A 19,786-nucleotide genomic window follows, 5' to 3' on the forward strand; every position below is an offset into this window, starting at 1 on the left:
AGCAACAGTGTCCAACTGGATTCTTGACAGGGGGGTACCTATGGGCAGTACACCAAAAAGGGCTGTGAGGGGAGACGGATCTATAACAGTGTCATATATATGTATATATATATATCAGAGAAACATTTAAATATTAATTCCCAGAAATCTGACAGTTTATGACAGCCCCAAAACATTTGCAACAGTGTGGCTGGTTCCGTTTTACATCTGACACAGGTAGGATCAAAATCAGAGACTATTCTTCCAAGTTTGGCCCCGGACCAGTGGATATGGTGAACCACCTTGAATTGAATGAGGCTGTGTCTAGTGCTAAAAGAGGACGAATGCACCTTGTGCAGCACAGATTCCCAGGTGTCTTCCCCAAGTTCCTCCCCCAAATCCTTTTCCCAACGAGTCTTTAAAGGCACAAAAGAAAGTTATTAATGATTGCATATACATCTGAAATTGCGCCCCTAGGAAGCTTGTTCAGCTCAAAGATGTTCTCTATAGCTGTATTCGCAGGCCTATGGGGAAATTCAGGTGTGTTAGCTCTGACAAAGTTCCTAGTCTGGAGATAGCGGAAAAAGTGTTATTGGGGAGGTTGAACCTTTCCTGTAGCTGAGCAAAAGAGGCAAATCTATCATCAAAGAATAATTGGGCTAGTGAGGAGAGGCCTAGTGAGTGCCAGATGGCAAAAGCCCCATTCAAAGATGGAGGAAATAAGATGTTCTGATTGATTGGGCCTGATAGAGAAAAGCCTTGGAGGCTAAAGGCTAAATGGAACTGATTCCAAATTTTAAGAGACTGCTTTACAATTGGGTTGACACACCTTTTGCCTAGGGACACTGGGAGAGACGAGCACAACACAGAAGAAAGTGCAGCAGGTTTACATGATTGACTCCATCTGGACCCAGAGTGGTCTAGGGCCAGTAGGATCAGTCTGCAGCCAGTACAAAAGGGCTCTGAAATTTGCAGCCCAATACTATGTCTGAAAATTTGGTAGAGCTAAACCACCCAGTGCCATATGCTTCTGTAAATCTCTTCTACCAATCCGTGGTACCTTGCCATCCCAAATAAAATGCATGAATGTTTGATCCAGTGAATTAAAAAAAGATTTTGGAATAAAAATGGGTAAACATTGAAATAAATATAACAATTTGGCCAACACATTCATTTTAATGACATTAATCCTTCCAATAAGAGAAAGAGGTAGCGAATTCCAAAAAGTAAAAGATTGTTTCAAACTGTCTGCTAGAGCAACAAAGTTTTCCTGAAACAAATTTGAATATTTCCATGTCACTTTAACTCCCAAGTAGGTGAATTGATCCCGGACAATCCTAAACTGAAATCATGCAAAAGAGCACTTTAAAGCAGCCTTATTTACAGGAAAAAGCTCACTCTTGCCTAGATTCAGCTTCTACCCTGAGATTGATCCAAACTTTTTAAGAACAGATAAGGCACATGGCAATGAGGTATCAGGGTTGGAGATAAACAAAAGGGGGTCGTCAGCATATAGCGAGACTTTCTGCTCTAAGCCCGTCCTGATTATACCTTGAATGGCATCATTAGAGCGTAGTGCAATGGCGAGAGGCTCGATTGCCAGAGCAAACAACAAGGGGGAGAGTGGACAACCCTGTCTGGATCCGCGGTGCAAGGCAAAATAGTTAGAGGACAAGTTGTTTGTCCGTACCGAAGCCATGGGAGAAAAATAAAGAATCTTCATCCACACAATGAATTTGGGGCCAAAGCCAAATCTATAAAGGGCAGCTGTTAGGTAGTCCCACTCAACGCGGTCAAAAGCTTTTTCCGCATCAAGTGAGACCACCACCTCCGGGTCCCACAACGCTGGGGTGTACAGTATATTCATAAGGCGTCTAATATTGAAAAACAAATGCCTATTTCTCACAAAGCCAGTTTGGTCAGAGTGTATTACTTGGTGGAGCGAGCCTTCCATACGGATGGCTAAAAGCTTGGCTAGGATTTTGTAATCACAGTTTAAAAGCGAGATTGGGCGATAGGATCCACATTCCAGAGGGTCTTTGTTTTTCTTTAATAGTAATGAAATTGAAGCCTGATGAAGACTAGGCGGTAGCTTTGAGGTATTAAGGCACTCTGCAAATAATCGAGACTAGAATGGGTAAAGCAGACCAGAAAACGTCCTGTAAAATTCAGTTGGAAAACTGTCCGGATCCGGTGATTTACCACTTTTCATTGCGGACACTGCTGTTGCAATCTCCTCAGGTATAAATTCTTCTTCTAGACAGTCATGGGAGTCTATCAATTGAGGGCATATTCAAGCCATTAAAGAATGAATCAATCAGCAAAGGGTCTTGAGGAGATTGAGGTGTATAGCGCAGAGTAAAATTGTTTAAATTGATCATTTATCTCTTTATGTATAACTGTGGTGGCACCAGACAGGGTCCTTATTTGTGGGATTAAACGTGAGGCCTCAGATTTACGGATCTGATGTACAGTGATTATTTCAATCAGGTGTAAACGCTGGGCTGGGACAAAACCCTTCACACATTCCTGCTCTTCAGGACTTTCAATGACAGAAACATACCAAAGCAAGAGAATTGTCTTCAGGCTAAAACAGCTTACTTAATTGACAGGTTGGCTTGTGAGTACCACTTTCAAAATTACTGGCTGAAATTATACAGAACAGTTCTAGCATCACTTTAAAATAGATTATTAATATTCTGATAAAATGTTAATCATTGTCCTGCAATATATGCTTCATTTATTGACGTATTTGCTGTGCTAGACATAAGGGATCATGTTTGCGTTTATAAATCTTGTTTTATGTTCTGAATCTAGAAAAACATGCCAAAATGCTAATGAAATTGCCCCCCCTGGAGCATTATACAGTGGCATAAAACAAAAACAAAATACATTTGTATAAAATATTTGAATAATGTAATGTTGGAATGAAACAATCAAGACCTTTAAACACTTGTTGGACAATGAAGATAAAATGCCTTTTATGGTGTCTGACGGAGTTGACATGAATACAGTTAGGTGCATTTAATGAAAAAAGCTTTTAATTAGATTGTTCCTTTACATGGGATGATAGCTGATACTTTGGTCTATAAAAATATGTATTTCAATTTTTTTATTTTTTTAAAATATTGTTAATATTAAAGAAATTGAAAGAAATGGTCCCATCTTTCAAGAATCCCTGAGCCTCACTTTGGTCCTTGTACTTGTCTTGCTTGCTTTTAGAATGGTGACTACAACAAACCTATTCCTGCTCAATTCTCGGAGCATCTAAACCATGGTGTATCTGCTGGCGTGCCCTTGCCTGAGACACCAAAGACGCTGCAGTGGGTCAACTGTCAGATGCTGTTGTGCAAAAAATGCAACAACAACCAGTCCGTCAAGATCAAGCAGTTGGCCTCATTCATCCCAAGGGAAGATGTATGTATTCTTTTTTTTTACTGTTTGATTTGTGGAAAACTGCAGTGTGTGTGATCCACGGTGAGTTTGCATAAAGCCAATGTGGTCATTAGAAAAACAATTCTATTTTGGTTTCCCTACCCTAGGAGAACTATGATGAGGAGATTGAGGTGTACAAGCACCACGTGGAGCAGACCTACAAGTTGTGCAGACCCTGTCAGACGGCCGTGGAGTACTACATCAAGCACCAGAACCGCCAGCTCCGGGCTGTGCTCTTCAGCCACCAGCTCAGACGCAGCAGAGACTGTGACAAAGCATTCGTAAAGGTCACTTTCAATGGAAACAAGTCCATCTGATAAGACTGTTGAGCAAGCATCAGCACTATACTTATAGTAGAAAATGATTTTCTAAAAAATAGAAATGCATTTACCACTGTCAGGTCTTTCGATGAGTTTCAGCAAGAAATTATTTAAGTGCATAAATTGAATACTCTGTATAAATAGGTGTGCACATTTTATTAACCTTCACAAGGGGTCTAGATGTGGCAGTATAGGAATTTGGATCTATCCTTACGCTCTAAACTTTTTTTCACAGAGCTCCTACTCCTTCAGCACACCAGTTGGAGTGATATTGCTTCGTGTCATGGCGTTTCTCACCTGTGCCTTCCTAGTTGCAACAGCATTGTATGGCTCTGGGGACCAAACTGCATCCGCTGGTGCACCCCAAACACTAAGCGGAGGGATCATCCCTCCAAAGCCTGCTCCCTCCAACAAATCGACTCCCAAAAACGGTAGCAGCGAGGCTGGACAGGTGTTGCAAGACCTGCTGGAGCTGCTTCCAGAGGAGGCCGTAGAGAATGCAAAGCTTGTCTGGCAGTATGGAAGGAACCATCAGATGGCCGTGGTCTCCATTGGCCTGCTGACCTGTATCACTGGTGTCTGTCTAGGAGGACCTGTCAGGTAATTTATTCCTCTTAACTCATTGTTTCTATGACGAAGAATTCCGGGTATGCACTGGTGCCTGAATCTGGAGTTTTGGCTACTTAAATTGAAAATTCTTTGATTTTTGACCTTTTGGGCATTAAGAGAAGGTCCAAGAGGGCCTGAAAAGTGCATTTTTGTTTAAAAAAAAATACATCCAGATAGTAGTTATATACTTTGTTCCTGGTTTTTCAGATTGAGGCGAATTGATGCCGTGGCCTCTGTCCTGTGGTTCCTGGTCTTGTGCCTGTACTTGGTGGAGAGATACCTGAAAGCTGATGTCTCAAGCTGGCTGGATACAGTCAAACTCGGCACTACCTCCTTATGTTGCCTGGTTGGCTTTGCCGCTGCTGTGGCAACACGCAAATCCATGGGCCCGAGAAGAGCGAGAGGTCGAAGGTCAGAATCTGAACAGTGACACTTAAATGTACTTATAAGACCCACCGAATACACTAGGACCTACTTCTGAACACATAAGATATGTTTCTATAACGCATATGACTTTCCCGCCTTTTCTCATCTTTGCTTTGCTGATATTAACCAACTAATTGATGCGCTTGTGTTATTAGCCTAATCTGAAGATTTCTTACTTGGCATTGGTTGTCTAATGCAGCTTTCTGATTAATCCTGTTGATTTGGAAAGTAATTTTACCAACAACCCTATCTAAACTACACAGGGGCTCCCATTAAGCATGGAGCATAGCTAACACTTAAATTGTAGCTGTATTTTTGGACTTTTGAAAAAAAAAATATATATATATAACTTAGAAAATCAATTGGCTGTGTAACAGATATGAACAGATCGAGGTGCTGCCTTTTTCTTTGACATTAGCATGGCTCAAGCCTCAATCTTGTTTTTAAAACCCTGATGGCTAATACAACATTTTGACAGGGCAAACCATGCCTATCAAATTTAATCGAAGGCCTAAGAGTGAGTCATTTTATTTCAAAACCTGAATATTGTGACGAATCCTGGGGTAGTGATTGTAGTGGGAAAGTGAATTTAATCTGAAAGTTCTATAACACTTGCTAGCCGTCGAAATAGTTTGACAATATCGTCCGATGCCTCCCATTGTGTGCTGTACGTTTTATATTTGGTGGACTAATAAACGTTTTGGAAGGAGAGAGTCTGGGGACAGGCTTTGGCAGAGGACTAGTTAGTTTAGATTGGGGAAAAAAAACCTGTTCCCGGAATCAAATCGAGTAGCTGGCAAGCATGCACACACTATTTGTGTTCTACTTGCTGAGATTATTCAAAACCTAGGATTATTTGCCGTCCAGTATACTTTGCTCACTGCCTGGGCTGCACTACGCATGTAAAATGGAGCCCATAGTCTTTTGCCCAAGTCCCATGTGTGGGTTTCTCTATGAAGTTATTGTATTTTTCCCATGCACCTGCAACAAGATATCTCACATGTGCTTTTTTAATGTTTAATGCCCGTGCCCTACACCAGTGTCAAGTCCAGTTGTGCTGAATTCAGTAATTCATCCCAACAAGTGTTGCACTGTTAAAACAGTATGGTTTGTTTGACCGAGCCTATTTCACAATAATGATGGAAATCTAGCCAGTGTGATAAGCTTGGGTGACAAGGTGTCTCATTGTTAAACCGTTAGACTAAATATTGTTACATCACTGCTTTTTACCTCAAATATTTTGCCCTTTTTGTTTTGCGACTATAAAGACCACACTAATAGAGTGGTGTTGGTTGGCTTTCCTGGCATACTGAATTTATTCTTGAAGTTTTGAATGAAACGATAGTTGGGTAGGTGTTGTGAAAAAAGGTTTTGTTGACATCTTTACCATTAAAGTCAAAAAGACTGACTACTCTTGGTATTGAAACTCAAAAGTGCCACTGCTTTTGACCTGTATTTCTCTACTGTTGTGTAGCGCAGGTCTTGCCTAATTGTTTAAAAAAGACAAACAAGCGTATGATTAAGTGAAAGCTGTACACAGTTCACATGTAGTTTCCCCAGGTACAGGGTGCTCTCCTGAAGTTTTTTGTTGTATTTTTCATATTCTGTGTACACAAGTTTAAAAAAAAAAAAATGTATTCCCCAGAGTGGTACATTAATGTGGCAGTCTTTAGAGGAAATTTGAGATGCCAATCCTCCCTAACTCTCTGTCTTTGCATGTTAGGTTCTGATGTAGAATTCAATATCCTCTTGTAAAGCATATGCTAATCCATATTTTAGAGGAAGTAATAGGTCTAACTATACTGCTATGTGCCTCCACTTTACCTTCCTAATTTTGTGTTCATCCTCAGCACCATATTTACAATATGTAGGCTATTAAAATCCACTGACAGCTCCCCAGCCCTCAAGCATGCACTAATATTGGGTTTGATGATACTTTGTGTTTAATGTAGCTTTTGAAGGTGATGTAAAATTAGACAGGAATGCTACGCATAACATGCTATAACTATTCATGTGTATCTTCTTCTTTTGAGTGAAAGTTACTTTATTTAAATGATAGATGTGAAGAACGACTGTAGATTGTACTCGAGGGTAACATTACTGCACAAACTCATAACTTGTATGTTATATTCTCAACTTTTTGGTTTATGTACTAAGTCCAGCATCTGTAACCAGGTTTCCATCTAACCATTTCCTTTGGATGAATTACCTGGCGCATGAAAAAGTCACGACCGGACTGATGGAAACAGTAAATTCCTCTACTATTTTATAAATGTCGACAGACTACTTGTTCGTTTGGTCAGATAAATTATGAGAGTAATGACGGTGGAAACGCCTTTGTACAAGTATTGATATAAAACACATGATATTGAGTATAAACTTGGAGTTCCGCGATGTGTTGTCCTCCCACCACGACTCGGGAAAGCATGCAGTTTATTAGGCTCCAGATGAAATCAATTCGGATGAATGTCACAGAGTGGTGAAAGTGCATGGTGATGAGCTTCTCCTTTCCAATAAATATCCAGGGTTTTATTCTGGTGACATAATCATCGATGCTTGGCTGCCGTTTTGACAAATAATCTTGCTCGTATCCATAATAATCTCATGTAGGTAGCCTACCCGCACTGTATCTGCCAGCTGTTGGCAAGAGTGCATGTGTCAAGACCATAGTGGGCACATTTGCAATATAATGCAACAGTTTTTGACAAAACCATCAGAGTTGAAAATGTGATGGAAACTCATTTAACTTGTATTTTTTTTATTCAGTACATGGGAATTTTACCACAAAAGTAAATTTTGTGCAGTAAGTCAGTTTGATGGAAACACCTGCATATTGTTTTATGCAGATTTTAGAATATCATTAAATCTTTGGCTAATTGGATGGAAACCTAGCTTGAGACAATACCCACAGTTGGTTGTGAAAATGTGGATTTCTGGGATACAGATGCTGTCCAATTATTGTTATATTGCTTTGACAGAGTTTTCAATCTGCAAAAGTATTATGAGTATGTAGCTAATATTTCTGTAATACGCGTTACAATGCCAAATGTATTTAACTGGCTCTAGCACATTTCCCTCTGTTAGTAGTTTGGCATTTGCCTATGAAAGCGTACTTGACTCTTCATGTTTTGCATCATATGAGTATGCTAGTACCTGATTTAATAGATACTAACAACTTGTTTATCTCAACCAATGTTTTTAGCAAACATTTTTTGCCTAACATTATTCTTTTAATTGTGTTGTGAGCATACGTCTCTTAGTGTCACTTATGTGTATGTTATGTGTGTTTCTATTCACCATAGTAACAAGGGATTACTTGATAGTTATTTTAGTTTATGCCAAATTGGCGACTGTAGGTTATGAAACTTAAAACTATTTGTGCCCATTATTTATAAGTGTGCCGCTAACAATGTGATAGTAAGAACTAATTAGTTGTGAATCTAGTGCATTTTTTGCTTACCTTTTATACTGTATATGTGTTGCAGTGCTGAAACACTAAAAGATTCAGTACCCTGAAGGGAGATTGAAGTGTTCCCCATTTTCCACAAGATTAAAAGGATTGTTCAGACAAATTACAAACAAAATACGTAATCCATTTGTTTCCTTACGTCTCCTTGTCCAAAGACTGCTTTACAGGTAAGGAAACAAAAATATAAATATGCAATTTGGCTGAACTATCCCTTTTAATACACCAAATAATTTATGGTACTTTATCTTATCATTAATATTTGAGTATGGAAGGATTAATGCGTATTCCAAAACATACAATATAAGCTTTCATGTAATATCCAATGCCCATTTATGTGAAGTTACTATATTTTTGGTAAAGCAACTATTTAAGCTATTCCGTCCATTCTAAAAAATGAACTGCAGCATATTCCAACTGAAACACGTTCTCTTGGGTACTGCATCTTGAATATTGTAGGTTGTCACTACCCTTTATATAGCCTATTGGGTTCATTTTGTATTAGTAAACCATGTATGCTGGATCACTGTAAAATTAAATAAATTACTGAAATGTTATGCCTTTTCTATTTATCCCATTCTTTTATGAGAAAAATGCCTGACCTGTTCTTAACCCTTACCTTTTAAAGAATGTTATAGCTCAGACACACTGCAAAGAGAAACAGCTAAAAGTAGCAAGTAGCTATTGTGTGTTTGCAGTCACCTGCACATAGTGGCCACTGACAAACGGTGGACATTCGACAGGTGCAATTGTCAGAAAAGGATGTCTGATGTTCCGGTCACTGTTAATCCTGTGTTTTGACCTTTACAAAATAACTTCCTGTGGTTTTCACCTTAACTAGTATAGTCCAGCCTACTTCCTTTTTTTAATGTGTTTAGGAAGAGAGCACTTCGTTCTGTCAGTGCCAAGTAGCCTGGATTTGAAGGGGGTATAGTGTACTGCAGTGCTTCCCAAATTCTGTCCTCGGGACCCCAAGGGGTGCATGTTTTGTTTTTTGCCCCTAACACTACACAGCTGATTCAAATAATGAACTAATCATTAAGCTTTGATCAGCTGTGTAGTGTTCGGTCAAAAACCAAAACATGCACCCCTTGGGGTCCCGAGGACCAAGTTTGGGAAACACTGGTGTACTGTATGTTATATAACATTGTTTAGATGTATTTATAAACTGGGTGGTTCGTGCCCTGAATGCTGATTTGGCTGACAGCCGTGGTATACCACGGGTATGACAAAACATGCATTTTTACTGCTCTAATTATGTTGGTTTCCAGTTTATAATAGCAATATGGCACCTCAGAAGTTTGTGGTTAATGGCCAATATAACTCGACTAAGGGCTGTATCCAGGCACTCCGCCATGTATCGTGCATAAGAACATCCCTTAGCCGTGGTATATTGGCCATATACCACTCCTCCTCGTGCCTTATTGCTTAAATAAACCTTGTGTGTACTGAATGTAAGTAAGCTACTTAATGGACGTGGCAGTTGTGTGTGTGTGTGTGTGTGTACTCCTGACTAAGATCTTTTATGAATTGTTATGTGTTTGCCACGAGCCCACTAGTATAACAGGCACTGTCAGCTGGTTCATGTTTGTCAGACAGCTGGGATAGACTGTCAATGGCTCCCATTTACATGTAGCCTCATCACTATACACAATATCCCGTGTCTAACATTCACTGCTGGATAGAAGGGTTGTTTGATCTTGTCTGACCATTGCCTTAATGTACACTTGAATAAGTATTGGCAGGGTGGTTTGAGGTATATTCTGGGTCACCAATTGTCGGACAAAGGGTTACTGTCATCGACCTCGACCAGGATTTAATAGGCCTACCTTCATTTAATGATGTCGAGTTGCCTTTACTAAGGGGCAATCTGCAGTTAGCACAACAGTGGTCATCCCGCAAATGTTTTGGTTAACAGCTGAGGGATGGGGCTGGAGAAATCTAACCACTCAAATTCGTAAACAAAGCTATGGATGCAAGGTCTAACTTTAATCCACTGTTAAATACAATGTGATCCTTCTCGATTTGTTTTACTCTCCCACACCTTTTTATAATTTATGCACAGGGGGCAATGCAGGTATCATTGTAGCTCATTTTCAATGGTCTGTGTCTGTTTTGCGGAACTTGTTTGCCCTAACCTTCAATTTGACTATTTAGACCTTTACAAATACAATTATTAATATTACATCTGTAAAGTATTAAAACATGATTTTACAGATGTAATATTAATTGTATTTGCAAAGCACATTTCTAGCACAATAGATTTCACAGTATTAAAAATGGCTAAAGGCACAAGGCTGCCATTTTTATATCGACATTAAGTCATTTTTGGGTAAAAATGAAGTACCTTAACGTAATACATTTCCATTAAAAAGGGGCGAAAATAGCTTTTTAGCTAAAATATTTTCAAGCAACAATTCTGCTAGGACTGTCTGGGAGTGGACTGAGTGGAGAGGGGAAAACTAGCTGTTATTGGCTGAGGTGTGGAACTCTTGGTCTATTAATCAATTTACCACATGATGTCACCATGCTGATTAGGAGGTCCTATGTAGTTGCTGGTTGAAAATACAATCTATCAGGAAATAACACTGATCACGTTTTCACACTTTCAGTGTTCGTTTCATCAGTTGTGCAATATGATATAAGAACTGAATTTTCACTGCACCGGGCCTTTTAAGAAATACTTGTCTGCAGGGCTATACAGAGAATTTGATTTGGAATTGTCACCCCTATTGTTAACAATATTGGCTATATTAAAATCCCCCAAACCACCTCTACCTGCAAACTCTCTTCTCCATTTTGAGTAATGTATTTACAAAAAACGGAAGGAAAACCCTGTTATCAAAAAAAAGATTTTCAATTCGCATAGCTATCTGCAGAGGTGTCGAGTTCAGTGGTGGATCGATTGTGCTCTTCTTCTGTTGCAGGTACCTTTCCGGTAGCTCTGTGGACTCGCAGTATGGTACCCAGGCTCCCCTGCTCTCTCCCATCTCCCCTGGCTCCTCCTCTACCTTCATCCCCACTCCACCCCCAAACCTCTCCCAGCTCATCAATCGACAGAAGAGCCCCCGAGAACGCAAAGCCTCTCCCTCTTCCCTGCCCGGTCGTCTCAACCGAGCCCTGTACCTCGGCACCATCCCATCCCTCGCCAGAACAGGTAAGATGGCTGGCGCCTTAGGTTGTCTTTCAGGTTCTGTACATGACTGTTCTGCCTTTCATTCTATGCGCTGTGATTCAGCGCCACCCGGTGTTCATATTTAACTGTGTAGCTTGCATTTCTATGGTACTTTCTTGGCTGACTATCAAATTAGTTATACCATAAGGAGGACAGTACAATGACATAAGGCAGTAACAGGGTTATGTGGCGCGGTTATTACATGCTTCACAACATTGGTAACTAGCTATTAGAATTCTAAAACATGGCTACAGAGATCACTGAATGACTTGCATTGTTTTGTATGCATGTTGCATGGAGGTTTATTTGTCCGGGAAATGTTCTAATTCAGGGTTTCCAAAACTCCGTCCTGGATCCCTCCCCTGGGTGCACGTTTTGGTTTTTGCCCTGGCATTACAAAGCTGATTCAAATAATCAAAGTTTGATGATGAGTTGGTTATTTGAATCAGCTGTGTAAGTGCTAGAGCAGAAAACAAAACATGCACCCAGGGGTAGCCCTCAGGACCAAGTTCGGGAAACCCTGTTCTAATTGATAGTGTGCTCATGTATTTTAGATTCCGGCTACCTGTTCAGTGGAAGTAGGCCACCTTCACAGTGCAAAGACTCCCCACCTTCAGGTAACATTGAGCAGTGGATAAATGTTGCAATTTAGAGTATCTACAACTCTCCCTGTTTTTTTGTTGTTGTTTTTTTCTCTTTTTTTTGTGTCTTGTAGAACAATTTTAAGGTAACCTTTTCTTACCCAGAGACCCCCACCCAGGCAAACCGGTGACCCAGGGACCCCTATCATATGTTAGCAAAATAGTTTTGTCTTATCAGGTGAATGATAATAGCAAGATTTTGATAATGATAATAGCAAGATTATTTTGACCCCACATTATAATTGGAAGAGGAAGTTTAAACTCTAACATACCTTTCTAACTAATAGGCTTACTCAACACATTTTTGCTAATAGCAGCTGTGTAAACAAAGGTGAGCAATGTGTTAGCCAAAGTTGAATGTCTTAAGTCAAGAAAGATTACCAGCAGCCAGTGGCACTTTCTGTGACTGGTACTCACAGGTGCTTTTTCAAAGCCTATGTAAAGCCTTGTTCACAATGGAAGTTTGAAGTGACTCAGATTCTATTTATTTGCAATTTTGTATTTGCCCTCAAGTGGTTTTTAGACTGTTATTCAACATATCTTGCCGTTACTATGACAACTAGCATAGCCTTGTCAGCGAATGACTGCGGTCTGAACACACACACACATCCAATTTGGTCACTTGTAACTTGCTGTCTGGACGGTCAGTGGTCAAAAACGGATTTGAAAAACAAAACTAATTTGAGTATAAAGGCCTGCAGTGTGAGCAAGGCTTTAGAAACTATACAGTCAGTATATATATATAGTCAGTATACTTTGCTTCAATTAGTGTAATTTGCTCAGTATTAGAGTTGAGATAGTTGACACCAAATAATATATTATATTTTCTACTGTAAGCATGTAATTTTCTGTTGCTAGCGATATTCATAAAAACATTTCAACAAATATTTTTCCTTTTTTTAAATTTTATATATTTAAAGCAGAATCCCCTGCTTTAGCATCTTTTTGATCTTCTCGGAAAACATTCAATGTAACATGTTAAAATCTGCAATGAATAACACAGAACAGGACAATGAGTTTTGCAGTTGTTGCATAGATTTGACTAAAACAACTTCCACCTATTTTTCTTTTGGAGCAGATTATTTTTCCCTGAAGTCTGGGAGCCGTCCGTCATCCCCAGGCCCCTCCCCGACCCCCTCGGTTGCCGGCTCAGTCACGTCCAGCTCCAGCTCTCGCCACCGCCGCCCCCTCATCAGCCCGGCAAGACTCAACATCAGTGGACAGAAACTCCGCCTCTTCTCGTCTGACACAGAGCACCAGCCCCCACCCACTCCGACCCCGCCACCCCACTTCTCAGCAGAGCCCGCCCCTTTTCACAGCGGAAGCTTCCACCTGCCAGACGTATCCCCGTACCACAGTAGTAATGGTATGAACCACTGGGTGTAGATATGCGTTTATGAATGTCTTTTTTTTTAAAGCATGAACATGTGGGGTTGTATTCAAAGATCGTACACTAAATGTGATATTTCAAGTTTTATTATTCGTATGTGTAGGATACACATGGTATACACCATCCAATGAAATGCCTACTTGCTGTTTCCTTCTCGCCAATGCAACAATAAGAATTTATAAAAAATATGAAAACAAATATGAAGTAAATGCCTCAGTAGTATAGAATAAACATTTTAGCAAAAGTATAATAAAGGTAAAATGTATAGGCTGATATTTACACGTGTTTTGGAGAAGGAGGCGGGATTACAGTGATTCTCAAGATTTTTATGCTTTATATTAATTACTGGTGTTAGCATCTATCCATTTCATCTCTTTTTAGTCTTGTGTTCATCGATGACCCACTTAACATAGTCCGATGTAAAGCTGTGAGAGAGGAATGACTTCGGGTGCATGTGTGTTTGACTGACGCACGGCTCCACTGCGATGTGATTCCAGACTTGAGCTCCTTGCTGAAGGAGGGCAGTGTAATCTCAGAGGAGCGCGAGAAGAGACGGGGCAGCTCCTCGGGCTCCTCAGCCTGTATGGTGGACACCACCACAGGAGGCATGGACAGCACCCCCGGATGGAAAGGTGAGCACTGATACCTTGTAATGATCTAATAATCACATCTAACCAAAGACATTGTCATTATTCAATTGCTTGGTTGGTCATGGATGATGGTTGACAAATGTAAGAAAGATTGGCATGCAATTTACCCAATCTACATTTCAATGAAATCAGTCGTATAAATGAAAGGTGGTTCGGAACCAAGGTCTTGTGACGAGTAACCTTGCCTGATAGGCCTGCCTTCCTAGTTAGCTGAGCAAATGCCTAGGCTTTAGCTCAGAGGGATAACACACTTGTGGCACACAGGCAACTCAGGTTTGAACCCAGGTCGGTCACACTGACATTTGTTTTCTCTGTTGTGGTTTGCAGGTCTCTTGGGTCGCTCTCTTTGGCCGGGCATCCTCCTAGCGAGCCTGAGCGCCAACTTGTTCTTCACCTCCCTCTACCTCTATCGCAACTGGTGAGACACACCTCGGTCCTTCACAACCTGTATAAAAATAAATGTTGCATAAATAATATGCCCCCAACAATTTAATGGGAGTGTGATATGTGCAAGCTAATAAGCTGTGGACAGATATGTTCATTAAGTAGACATGTTCATCAGCGTTTTAAGATCAGAAATCCAGTGGGCATCCCTCTGTAGCAGTAGGGTCTCGATGTTACCTCCTCCTTGTTAAAGTAAGCTGCTCGATATGATGTATTTGAGGAAGGCGATAGGATGGTTAGCTTCAACAAAGTGAGCTGCTACTGGGTACCCAGTGTTCTTACCTGATTGAGCTGCTGCGGTGTTCAGGTATTTGTTGTTTTGTCTGCAGGAACAACATTTGTTAGTCCCATTTGGGAAGGATTATTTTGTCCACCTTTAAGCTTTCCCACATGAACAGGGGAGGAGATGACACCACTGACAGGAACTTTCCGGCCTGTATGTGGGTGAAAAATGTTTTTGTAGTGCTGATGCATTGTCTGCAGGAACAACATTTGAATGTCCCATTTGGAATGGGTGCTAAGAATGTGTGCATGAGCTTACGGGCAGGTCAGATCTCATTAGGCTCTTGCCAATGTTGCGCCCACGCTTGTAGACCACTGGGGGGGTCGCGCCCACGCTTGTAGACCACCGGGGGGGGGGGGTCGCGCCCATGCGTGTAGACCACCGGGGGGGGGTCCCTTCACAACCTATGACATCACTTGACATGGTCCTAAGATAGAAAGCATTACAGGGTGAGTTATCCTTTCCCCTCTCTGGCTATTTGTGTTCGCAGCTCAGCCAAAGACACTCGCAAATGCATCTTGCCATATGTCCTAGCTAGGCCTGGGAATTGCCAGGGACCTCACGATACGATATTATCACAATACTTCGGTGCCGATATGTATTGCGACTCTCTCAATTCTATATGTATTGTGAGTCGATGTTCCAAACATATTGCTCAGCATGTCTGCTGCAGAGGGACAAGAGCCATGAGAAAAGGAGTTTTGATCAGACATGGAAATAAAAGTGCTGAAACCATTTAAAAAAATGAATAACAAGCTAGAGTAGTTGAAATGATGTTAATAATATATATATTTTAGAATTTATACTTGGGAGTCATAGAATAAATACAATATCATCAAAAATAGTATTGCGATACTACTGTATCGATTTTTTTTACCCCAGCCCCATTTATTTTCGTCAGGAGGCTACGCATAGACAATGCAATCTTACTTCACACAAATCTGACTGAAACGTTCTCTCTTGTCCCTGAAATATGACCTGGCCTAGTAATGTCATATTTAAGGTAGTTCCTGCTGGTATAAATATCTGACTCCTTAAAATGTAGCAACTTGAACAACTGAGCATGTTAAAGTAACTCTTAAATTGAAAAAAGTTACAATTGCTTGGTACTGTTGTATTTTAGGGAATTATATATATTTTTCTTACTCTTTGGTCATGCTGTGAAATGTGCAATAGACATGTATTGTTGATACAAGCATGTTATACACACGTCTCATTTATGGTTCCTGAAATGTCAGAGACTGGGTCAGAATGGTGATGGGATCGGTTTGAGAAACTCCCAGAATGTGTTTACTGAAGGACTAGGCCTATATATCTTAATGGTAACTTGTTGGAATAACGAATGGAAAATGTCATATTTTCTTTCCACTGTGAGCCAATTGAGCTGGGGTGATACAGTTTGGTAAGGGTGTATGATATCTATACCATTGGATTGCGGCGGCGTAGATTTTCTATAAAGTCAATGTCCACTTGCTTTATATCTTTATACTACGAATGAGCACACTTGATTGGTAGAGTCTTCTTAGGTTATTTTGTATTAATATGATTTAGAGCTTGATTGACTCTCCTTTAAGAGTACAGAATGCATAAACACTACCTTGACTTTCAAATCATAACTATTGTAATTAAGGACTAATAAGTGCGTCCATGTTGTGTGATGAATGGTTCTGTGCTTGGCAATGAACGTTTTATATTTGTGCAGATCACAATGGGTTGGTACTTACTTGCTTGACTTTTTTTTCCCTTGTTCATTCTCCATAACTGAATTGTGTTATCTTGACTGTAGAAAAACACTTTCTGAAAAAACAAATACACGTCTGGCTAACTGCATTGTGTTGTAAGTTTGTAGGGAAAAGTGTTTACCGTGTAATAAACTGTCATTTGTGTTCTGTGATAAAGCCATAGTCAGAAATAAAGCATTTAGAGTGCTTGTTTGGACTTAAACTCAGAATAGTGCTCGTCCTGCTCTCATATAGAAACCAAAAGCACTGATATTGATATAATTGTAAGAATATATATTTTTGTCAGAAAAGTAGTTTACATGATTGAGATGTCTAGTCCTTACAAAGACTTATTCTGCCTCCAAGCTAAAAAGGATGTCGACATGTCATGAACACCTCATCTTGGAATTGTGGTTGCACTCAATGTTTAATTTAATGACATTGAATGTTACTATTTGTATAGCATAAAAGTTATTGTCTAAAATGACAAACATGTACAATTCTACATACTATATCATCTGTTCCTTGTTATTTTAGTCTGTCAAGTTGATCAATATTTGCCCTTTTTTTCCTGTTCTTAGTTTAGAAGGAGCTATGGACTAATATTCAATTATCTTACATCTTAAGGTGTAACTTTAACTTACTAATGTGTTTGATTTTACAGTGTGACAGTAACAATTCAATATCTGGTTGAATTTTTCACTTAGTTATCTATTGTCAGTATTAGGACTCGACACATCAATCAGTGTGTTTGACTTGTTTTGCTGTTATGCCTAGGATTTCTGTACTTCAATAAATGATTTGTCTAATAAAATGTTGACTTGGTGTGCTCTGTTGAACCATTTATAGAAATCCATGTTTTAGGATGAAGTGCAAGAAAAAGCAAATCAGCTCAATTTACTGAAATTGAAGATCAATTGTAATTTAATTTGGTTACTTGATACCGCTTTCTAATCTTCCACAAGTGCTCCCCCATGTGGTAGAGAAAGCACCTCACAATAATACTCCAGAATACTTACCATTGCTTTCGCATAATTAGGTCCGCGTTTGCTTGTTGCTTAGCTGAGTTTTAATGTGGTGTATATCAATTCGTATATATCAATCTGTATTTCTACTTGACAACTTTCTTACAATTGTTTTCATGCTGTCAGATAATCAGCTGAAGGAATATCAAGTCTGTTGGAGGATATAGATGTTGTGCTTCTGTTCAACTCATGAAATTAGCTTTGTAGTTTCATTATGACCATCTCTAAAACAGATGTTAACAATGCATTTTCTATGTTCAGTGAATTATGAATAGGTTTGGATTTCTGTGTATGAAGCAATATACACTCCCTTCATTTACTTGGACAGTGAAGCTGAAACTTTTAATGTGGCTCTATACTACAGCATTTTGGATTTCAGATCTTAAGTGGGTGATTCTATGCCAAACTAGAACAAAAAAATAACATTGTTGGGATCTTGTCATTTAATCCACAGAAGGATACTTTAGAGGAAGGAATGTTTACATATATTTCACATTTTAAAGCATGATTGAGAAATAATTAAAGTTGGTATATGACATTTTGGGCTTACCCAGGCCTCTTACAACTTCATGTTTAATCTGTAGGTGCTACAAAGCAAAATCTGGTGTAATATGAAGGTTTACTGCTTGCTCTGTAAAATACAAAAAAATATTAGTATTTTGATTTCAATGACACATTAATTTATGAATATTGAAAAATATAAACATATTTGACTAAATGTTCAATATTGCTGAACATAATATACTCTACGGGCATACCAAAGTTCCAGAGTGGGATCTCTGCTACTTTTAGAATTTTGATCCAATTTGTAAGCATTTAAAACGGAGTGGATGTGAAAATGGATTCAAAATGGTCGCCTTGATTTGCAGGGCTGTGATTGGTTACATTGCCTACTATGCCAATTTCTATATGTAAAATGGGCCATAACTTCAAAACTAGTAGAGATCCCACTCTGGAACTTTGATATGCACATAGATTGTTCAACATAATATATTCTATATAGAAACATTTGCCAAATCTAATTGTGTATATTTTTCAATATTAAGAAATTATTGAAATGTGAATAATGAGAGGCATAAATATCATACCCCCAGAACATGCTAACCTCCCATGTTATTGTAATGGTGAACGGTTAGCATTTTTTGGGGGGGGTTTGATATTTATGCCTCTTTCTCACTCATTATTCACGATTCATTCATGAATATCTATAATCTGGTAGCATCCACATTAATGGAGAAGTGTTCAGGAACATACTTATTTACAATAAAAGTGACTCCATTCATTTGTATTGGGCACATAAGGGTCTATCTAAAGATAGACCCTTATATTAAAACAAAAATTAATATTTTCATGCAGTTTCACATGTGTTAGAGGAATATTAGTGAATATATCCAAATTGACCCATAACTCCTACACAACGACATACAGTGCATTCGGAAAGTATTCAGACCCTTTGACTTTTTCCACGTTATGTTACAGCCTTATTCTAAAATGTATTAAATAGATTTTTTTTCCCCTCATTAATCTAAACACAATACCCCATAATGACAAGGCAAAAAAAAATTATCCCCGAATTGTTTGCAAATTTATTTAAAAAAATAAACTATCACATTTTCATAAGTATTCAGCAGCGATTACAGCCTCAAGTCTTGGGTATGACGCAACAAGCTTGGCACACCTGTATTTGGGGAGTTTCTCCCATTCAATGGAGATCCTCTCAAGCTCTGTCAGGTTGGATGGGGTGCGTTGACGCTCAGCTATTTTCAAGTCTCTCCAGAGATGTTAGATCGGGTTCTAGTCCTGGCTCTGGCTGGGCCACTGGAGGACATTGAGACTTGTCCTGAAGACACTCATACGTTGTCTTGGCTATGTGCTTAGGGTCATTGTCTTGTTGGAAGGTGAACCTTCACCCCAGTCTGAGGTCCTGTGCGCTCTGGAGCAGGTTTTCAACAAGGATCTCTCTGTACTTGCTCTATTCATCTTTCCCTCGATCCTGACTAGTCTCCCAGTCCCTGCCGCTGAAAAACATCCCCACAACATGATGCTGCCACCACAATGCTTCACCGTAGGGATGGTTCCAGGTTTCTCCCAGACGTGATGCTTGGCATTCAGGCCAAAGAGTTCAATCTTGGTGTCATCAGACCAGAGAATCTTCTTTCTCATGGTCTGAGAGTCCTTTAGGTGCCTTTTGGCAAACTCCAAGCGGGCTGTCGTGCCATTTT

General features: G+C 39.6%; 1 protein-coding gene across 2 annotated transcripts in view; it reads left to right on the forward strand.

The window, feature by feature from the left end:
- The window catches only part of tmem201 (transmembrane protein 201), a 43,001-nt gene that overhangs the window by 12,800 nt on the left and 10,415 nt on the right, over window positions 1-19,786 (forward strand). The window contains exons 3-11 of one of the 2 annotated variants that reach the window (XM_029719396.1): window positions 3,202-3,396; window positions 3,522-3,701; window positions 3,970-4,334; window positions 4,551-4,754; window positions 11,163-11,392; window positions 11,965-12,027; window positions 13,130-13,417; window positions 13,939-14,073; window positions 14,419-14,509. In XM_029719396.1, the coding sequence (XP_029575256.1) occupies window positions 3,202-3,396; window positions 3,522-3,701; window positions 3,970-4,334; window positions 4,551-4,754; window positions 11,163-11,392; window positions 11,965-12,027; window positions 13,130-13,417; window positions 13,939-14,073; window positions 14,419-14,509 (1,751 nt within the window). Of the gene's footprint in view, window positions 1-3,201; window positions 3,397-3,521; window positions 3,702-3,969; window positions 4,335-4,550; window positions 8,793-11,162; window positions 11,393-11,964; window positions 12,028-13,129; window positions 13,418-13,938; window positions 14,074-14,418; window positions 14,510-19,786 lie in introns of those variants that run through there. The other variant, XM_029719397.1, reaches the window with a different exon arrangement.

Source organism: Salmo trutta, chromosome 28, assembly GCF_901001165.1.
Source record: "Salmo trutta chromosome 28, fSalTru1.1, whole genome shotgun sequence".
NCBI classification, from domain to species: Eukaryota; Metazoa; Chordata; class Actinopteri; order Salmoniformes; family Salmonidae; genus Salmo; species Salmo trutta.